The following is a 7,793-nucleotide window of genomic DNA, read 5'->3' on the forward strand; positions in this document are numbered from 1 at the left end:
CTTGTAACACCGCTTGTTGGTTGCAATGGCCACCTCCCCCCCCCCCCCCCCCCTTTCATAATCTTGTGTTAGCTAACTATAAGCATGTTACTTTGGAATAAAACTTCTTTTAAACCCGCAAAAAAAAAAGGCTGCTTCTACGTTCTAACAAGTGGGTACACGGCTCCGATCATCCAGCTCAGTGACGTGTGGCACGGAGGCGACAAGCATCTTTATCATCCACAACCCCGATGAGTACGTGGTAGTGTTACTCTAGCCATTAGGGCTGGTTGCGTGGACGATTTTTGGATTTCCCCCTTGAGCTCTATGACCTGATTCTCAAGTTCGTAATTTGGCATGTTTTTCGGCTGCTGATTCACTCTTTTGTTTCTTTGTGAATGTGTTGATTGATGCTTGTAATTCTTGTGATCTGTAGGTCAAAATTGGTTGTGGTACTGGTACCAAAGATCATGGACTTTTCCTGATTGGCATCTCACAAAGCTTGGGAGTATGATGGTGTTTGCTAACTTCCACACGTTGGACCAGCCCCTCTCCCACGAAGCGCGTCTTACAGTGGCGGGCGGGAAACAAGAGTAACCAGGGTGGATGAGAAATCCGAGATCGCCAGCCCATCCCCCCAGTGATCCTCCCACTGCACTTCATACGCCGTAGCAGTGTATTCTCGTAGCACTGTGACCTTCATACGCTGATACTCCTAAAAATGTTGCATCTCCTTAATCTCGTACCACCGAGTACCATTGTATCCCAAAGAGTATAACAATGTAGTAAGCATATATTTTTAATATGGCACTATACCAATAAATACTTTGTTGCTTGCAAAACCTACACCAACAAAATGCCCAGTGTTGTGCACTTGTTCGAGTACGCTCTTGTGTACTTGCATGCATGTAATGCTACTTTGAAACAAATTTCTCAAGGGTAACAAAGCAAGAGAAGAAATTTATCATTGTAATGTCAACACTTGGACAATATATGGAAACCATCCTACAGGTTTGCAAAATAAAAAAGACACTAAGGAAACTATATATAGTGTTGACAAAATGCAATGGTTGCAACAATAATGCAGAGCTAACATGTTGAAATAGGGTTGGTAATCGGCTAACTATGGCTGCCACGCATGAGCTTGCTTGTCTGAATTCTTTGGTGCAGGCTGTCGGGATCTCTGCTACACCAGACGCTAGATGCTTACTCAAAGGGAGCCTACAAGCGAAAAGCTCCTTTGGTGCATGGCGCCGAGTGGTATGCTTATCCATATGCTTATCCACACCATTCGCTTGCATGTGGATGTTCATCAAGCATTTATGGAACAATGTACTCCCTCCGTCCCGAAAAACATGTCGCAGGGGGTTTCAAATTTGAACTATCGCACTTTTTACAAAAACACCCTTCCGCAACTTTGAATTCTCTAAAATCAACCCGCACGCAGGATCCAGGCGCGGGAAGATCCTGCCGCCGGCCAGGCTCCAGGCCGGTGGATCTCCTGCCGTTGGCCAAAACGGCTGCTGCCGGCCGGTCGCTGCTTCTCCCCTGCTGCCGGTCGCTGCTTCCGCACAGGAGCTCCCCCCACACTCCAAAAACGAGCTCGTCTCCTCCCACGCCGGCAGCGGCGTCGGCACAGGAGCTCGGCGACGTCGCACCTCCTTAGTCCTCCCCGAGCATACCAGGAGCTCCGCCTCGCCCAGACATACGTCCTCCTTGAGCCACGCTTGCTGGGAAGCCGTGGATCGACGGAATCGATCCCGTCTCCTCCCACTCCGGCCGCCGATTCCGCACACGAGCTCAACGCCATCGCTCCTCCTATGGCTTCCTCGAGCTGCTCAACAGCTTCAGGGTGATCTTCGGGTCCTCCAGGTCTCTTTTCCGCTGTCGATTGGTTGCTGGTTCTCCTGGTCGTGGTGGTCTGCCGCTCGCCGCCATTGGAGCTCGTCAGTAGCTCCTCCGGTGACCAAAAACCGGCGCCGCCGCCACCCAAGCTCGGGTGCGTGCACGCTCGCCCATGCTCCATGCTTGCCGGTGGAGCTCGTGCTCGTGCTGCGCTGCTGATCATCTCTGAAGAAGAAGGTACAGTGTAATCTCTGACCTGTAGATTGATCTGTAGCAACTGCTGTTGTTCCTTGTTGTAATCTCTTAGTGATGTTGTTGTTGCAAGCATAAGGAGTAGACATCCAGTGTAATCTCTTCGTGCCGCTGTTGCTTCCTGTAATAATGATCATTAATACAGTACTCATTCAGAGATGACATTAAGATGGTATTCAGATTGAAGCAGAAACATAATGGAAAACAGTAAAATATCAAAAAATGGCCTATAATTTTGTCATTTACTCCCAATCAAAATTACAAAGAAAAGAGAGGGCACCCATATGTCCAAATCATGAATCACAACTCTATAGTTGAATGATGTGAAGTGAATGAACTAAAGAGGGACTAAGCATGTTGTGTGTTGTATGTCAGGTTTCAGGATTCAGTTAATCTGTACTCCAGTAAGCCAATCATCTAATTGAAACAAAATTGCAGTATATAATCTGGTCAAACTGTACTTGCAAGATAAATTGAACTGTTTGACACTTGTCATGTCATAGTCTTTGCCAGTTTAGTTAACTGAAAACAGTAGTGTAAACCTGGGCACACCATTCTTGTTTGCAGTAAGATGAATGTATTACAGCTAACTTGGGCAATTTACTGCATAAGCAAGTTTTAGGCTCTCAGACATCAGCTACACATGTTCCCTTTTGCCTCCTCTTTTCCAGTTTAAAGAATTGTTCTACAGACAGAGAGAAGTACTGCAAATAAACAAGTTAATCTGAGGAAGGTTTCCTTGAGTAAAATATGTAAAAGAATTAGCAGCATTCACTTGAACCTGGTTACATTTGCTTAATTACCCGACAGCAAATTCAGATGATGTCAATTCAGGTACAGAAATTTTTATCCTCAGTATTTTTGGTAATTTCAGTTAACTGAATATTTCTATCCTCAGTATTTGCTTTGCACAAATGATCTTTAAGTATAATCTATCTATTTTCCTTCTTGATTCAACATATGTAACATTATGCATCCTGATTGTATAAGCAAAATAAACTCCAAATCTGAAGAAAAATGATGTTGTTGATCTTAGAATACTCTTTTTGTGTGTGTGTATTCTTGTTATGGTACCATGGTGTACTCATCTTTTGTCATTGATGGCAGGAACACATGAATATGGATTTAAACTTGATGCCTCAAGAGGAAGAACATGAAACCATTGATTTGAACTTGATGCCTCAAGAGGAAGACGATGAAGGTATTAATTTGAATTGGATCCCTGAAAAGGAGGAACCTCAAGTGGCAGAGAATGTGGCTATGGATTTGAACTTGATGCCTCAAGAGGAAGACGATGAAGATATGAATTGGATGCCTCAAGAAGATGAAGGGAAAGAGGATGAAGCTCAAGAGGAAGAGGATGAAGTTATGAATTGGATACTTCAAGAGAAGAGAAGAGAATTGTCAGATAAGGAGAGGCATGGTGTTTACTTTGCCTTGCTGGTAATCGAGCTCAAAGATGGGTCTGTTCAACCAGACGACAAGCTGCTAGTCTCAAACCTGTTGGACATAAGTGTACGATCTGTTGAAAGAATCTGGGAAGAGGCTAAAAAGCAAATTGCCGATGGCAAAGAAGTAGATGCCTCAAGAGGAAGACGATGAAGATATGAATTGGATGCCTCAAGAAGATGAAGGGAAAGAGGATGAAGCTCAAGAGGAAGAGGATGAAGTTATGAATTGGATACTTCAAGAGAAGAGAAGAGAATTGTCAGATAAGGAGAGGCATGGTGTTTACTTTGCCTTGCTGGTAATCGAGCTCAAAGATGGGTCTGTTCAACCATATGACAAGCTGCTAGTCTCAAACCTATTGGACATAAGTGTACGATCTGTTGAAAGAATCTGGGAAGAGGCTAAAAAGCAAATTGCCGATGGCAAAGAAGTAGATGTCTAAAGCAAGAAGCCAGGAAGATCAGGCCGAAAGAGAAAGGAGCTGGATCTAGAGAGGACCTCAACAATCCCACTGAATAAAAGAAGAACAATTCGATCTCTGGCACGGTCTCTAGGTGTGGCCCGATCGACCCTACATAAGAGGTTCCAGTTGAATGAGCTCAACCGCATCACAAGCACCGTGAAGCCTCACCTCAAGCTAGAGAACAAGCTTGCGAGATTGAAATTTTGTATGTCCATGGTCGATGACAATTCGATCTCAACTTCTCGGGCTATGTTAAAACCAATGACGAATATGGTTCACATCGATGAGAAGTGGTTCGACATGACGAGAGTGAAGAATAGTTACTATGTACTTCCAGGAGAACCTGAACCGAAGCGCACCGTGTCAAACACTCACAGCATTGGGAAGGTAATGTTCCTAACAGCTGTTGCTAGGCCTCGATATAACAATGAGGGGGAGCTAACATTCGATGGGAAGATCGGCATTTGGGCATTCGTCGAAGAGACTGAGGCGAAGCGGACAAGTCAGAACAGAACAAAGGGAACAAAAGTGTTGACATCAGTGAAAGTAACCAGGCCTGTGTGCAGAGATTATCTAATCAATAAGGTTATCCCGGCAATTCAGGATAAGTGGCCTGACGATGATGAGGGAGCAACAATATTCATCCAACAGGATAACGCAAAGCCTCATGTCCTTCCCAATGATGTAGCTTTTCGAGAAGCTGTGGAACAAACTGATCTTGACATCCGATTGCTACAACAGCCCCCAAATAGCCCTGAGTTAAATTGTCTGGACCTATGCTTCCATAACTCTCTCCAGTCTCTAACCGACTGCAGGTCACCTACAAACATCCAGGAACTGGTACAGGGTGTGGAAGAGGAATTCGAGAACTACGATCCCGACAAGTTGCACAGAAGCTTTATCACATTAGAAGCAGTTATGTTTGAAGTTATGAAGGACAAAGGAGGAAATCAATTTAAGTTGCCCCACTTGCACAAGGATCGCTTTCAGAATGCTGGACTGGAAATAACCAGTGTATATTGCGACAGTCGGGTAGTTGTTGATACTAGGGTCATTATAGAAGAAATGGAAATTGCAATAGGAAAAGAAAATGAAAGGAAAGAATTAGCTAGAGAAGGGAAAAGAAAGAAAAGTAAAGGGAAGGGAAGGGAAGAAGTGGCCAGAGAAAGGAAAAGAATGTAGTCAAGAGGGGACAAAGAGGCCCTTATGTCATGTAGTCAGGTGTTCCTTGTGTATGTCTTGTGTAATCTTGTGTCAAGAGGGGACAAAGATGCCCTTATGTCATGCCCTTGTGTATGCCTTGTCTAATCCTTGTATATAAACTCCTCGTTGGAATTTATTGGAATTTGGGTTATTTGGAATTTGAATTATTTGAATTGATTTGGATTAATTTTAGTTATTTGAACTCTAAACTGAATTTAAACTGAATTTGAATTATTTAAAATATGTTCTGCTAGTTCTGCTAGTTTAGAGCAGGTCTTCTAAGCTAAGATCCTAATTAACTTCTAAGTACCTACACAGCATAAGATAGTAGTGGTGGTAATCCTTCTGCTAAATGCAAGAGCAGATCTTCTCAGCTAACAAAAGAATATGAGGTTTGCATGGTTTGTATGGTGGCTCCAGTAATAAAACTGTAGATATCTACTGATGATGATATCTCCTTGTTCTGCTCTGACAGTAGCTTGGTATTGTAGATATGATAGCTGAAGTTTCAGAACAAAGGAGAAGGAAAAAGTAGGAGTAGTCACTATAATTTCAGTTAACTGAAAACAGCAACTCTGCAAGTTGAGGTTTAATTTACAGGAGTATCTTGAACTTTAAAAGTGCAGTCCTAACTTGAATATTTAAAATGCTATTGGAACAGTACTAATTTCAGAGTTCATAGTTCATGACTGAATTTAGAGACAGTATAAATCTTACAGAAAACAAAATTGTTCAGAGATCGAATGCTTGCAAAACTGTTCAGTTATCTGTGCAAAATTGTTCGGTTAACTGTGCAAATACTCCAAACTCTAAACTAGCAGAACTAGTCCAAATATTCCAACCAGAAAATGAACAGAATTAATTTGGATTTTATTTGAATTTCTTGAGAGCATCTTTACTTTTGGGGTTTTGGGCTAGGGTTCTTCTTGCAAGCAAAATGTTCTTCTTGCAAGCAAAATAGGACAACAAAATTCATTGAACTATTATCAAGCTTTCTTATGATAAAAAAAAACTGAAGATTTCTGTAATCTTTAGCAATCTCGATGACCCATGCCACTTAACTGAAGAAACAATACACATCAGTTACAAACTGCAACAGACCAAGAGCACATGATAGATAAATCATCATTCCACGGATGAAGATGGCAATTGATACCTGTGCTATGGAGCCGAGAATCATCATTCCAGGGCTTCTTCCATGCCACTTATCTGAAGAAGCAACACCAGCACTTACAGGACAAAGAAAAGAGACAGAGCACAAGGGAACAGAGACAGAACCACGGTGGTCAGCAAGCAAGCACGCACGCACCTCTCCTGCATCCATCCCAAGCACTGGGTGTCAATGGCGCCCGCGAGCTCCATCCCCCTCGTTCCCGATCCCCACTCTCCCTCTCCCCGAGCGCGTCGCCCCTGCAGCCTCCCGTCGCCCGCCTCCGTTCGGCTCCCTCGCTGCGGCCTTGCCGGATGTCGGCGACCTCGAGCGCCGCCCTCCTCCCTTCCGCGCCGTGCCTCCCCGCGCTACCACCGGAGGGGACAACTCCGGCGGCCCCGGCGCCCGCGCCAAGCTGCCGTCAGGTCCCGCGTCGCCATCCAAGACCCCGCCGGCCTCCTCTGCTTCTATTGCGCGGGAACGACGCATCGAGCGCCCGCCTCCAGCGCCTCCGGGCTCGCCGACGCCGGTTCTGACACAGCCGGAGCAGAGCGCGGTGGTAGCTGGGGAAATCGAACATTTTTATGACGAAGGGGGGAGCTTGGGGAGGCAGGCGAGTGGCAGCTGCGGCGGTGGAGCAGGAGGCAGCTGCAGCAGGGGAGCGGGGAGCGGGGGAGCTGCGGCGGCGGGGACAGGGCAGCTGCGGCGGCGTGGAGGAGCGAAGCTACGGCGGCGGGGAGCAGCGGAGCTGGGGATTCTGTCGGAGGAGCAAGACGAGGAGCGCGGGTTCGGTCGGGAGAAACTGGAGGGCTTTTTTGCAAAACTGCCCTCGCGACATGTTTTTCGGGACGGAGGGAGTATAATTAAGAACGCTGGGTTGACTTTTCACCAGGCTGTATTGGCCGCAAATGTAGCAAGCTTGGTCCAGGATTCCTCCAGCATGCGCCAGCATCATACGAGGCCGCATTCTAGAACATGTTGCATATTGTACCAACTCCCGGCACAGGTCAGGGCACGAAAAACTTTTTGTACTATGCTTAGAGACTTCCACAGAAAATTAAATCATATTGACCAAGATATATAAATGAAAAATACATCAGAAAATCACAACATTCCAATTTACATCACAGATCAAGATTAACATTACACAGTTTCAGAGATCATAATAAATGTTCATAGTTTTGACACTGGCGTCGGCTTAATGCTAAGCCACAACAGTGCAAAAATTAGTGCACATCATTTGTATAAATTATTACTGTTTACAAAATTGATGCCAAAGAAAAGAACTTTGCAGAGTTTTATATGGTACACCTTCGCAGCATTGCTCCCACATCGGCCTGCACATTTTGTTTCATGCCGCACTCTCAGCGCAAGCGTGTTGCTGCTCCCAGCATCTAATTTGAATTAACGTTCTGCATGTGTGGGTTCCATTCTTTCTCAGCTTCTGTTTTA

At 45.1% G+C, this 7,793-nt stretch overlaps 1 protein-coding gene across 1 annotated transcript; it reads right to left on the minus strand.

Moving 5' to 3' along the window:
- Nucleotides 1–922: 922 nt before the first annotated feature.
- Nucleotides 923–7,163, minus strand: LOC123123646 (uncharacterized). Its single transcript, XM_044544197.1, has 3 exons — nucleotides 6,501–7,163; nucleotides 6,348–6,400; nucleotides 923–2,197 (listed from the first exon to the last, which is right to left on the minus strand). The coding sequence occupies exons 2-3, from the start codon at nucleotides 6,372–6,374 to the stop codon at nucleotides 1,412–1,414; spliced, it is 813 nt and encodes a 270-aa protein (XP_044400132.1). The 5' UTR covers nucleotides 6,375–6,400; nucleotides 6,501–7,163; the 3' UTR covers nucleotides 923–1,411.
- Nucleotides 7,164–7,793: the final 630 nt, after the last annotated feature.

This window comes from Triticum aestivum, chromosome 5D, assembly GCF_018294505.1.
Source record: "Triticum aestivum cultivar Chinese Spring chromosome 5D, IWGSC CS RefSeq v2.1, whole genome shotgun sequence".
Taxonomy (NCBI): domain Eukaryota; kingdom Viridiplantae; phylum Streptophyta; class Magnoliopsida; order Poales; family Poaceae; genus Triticum; species Triticum aestivum.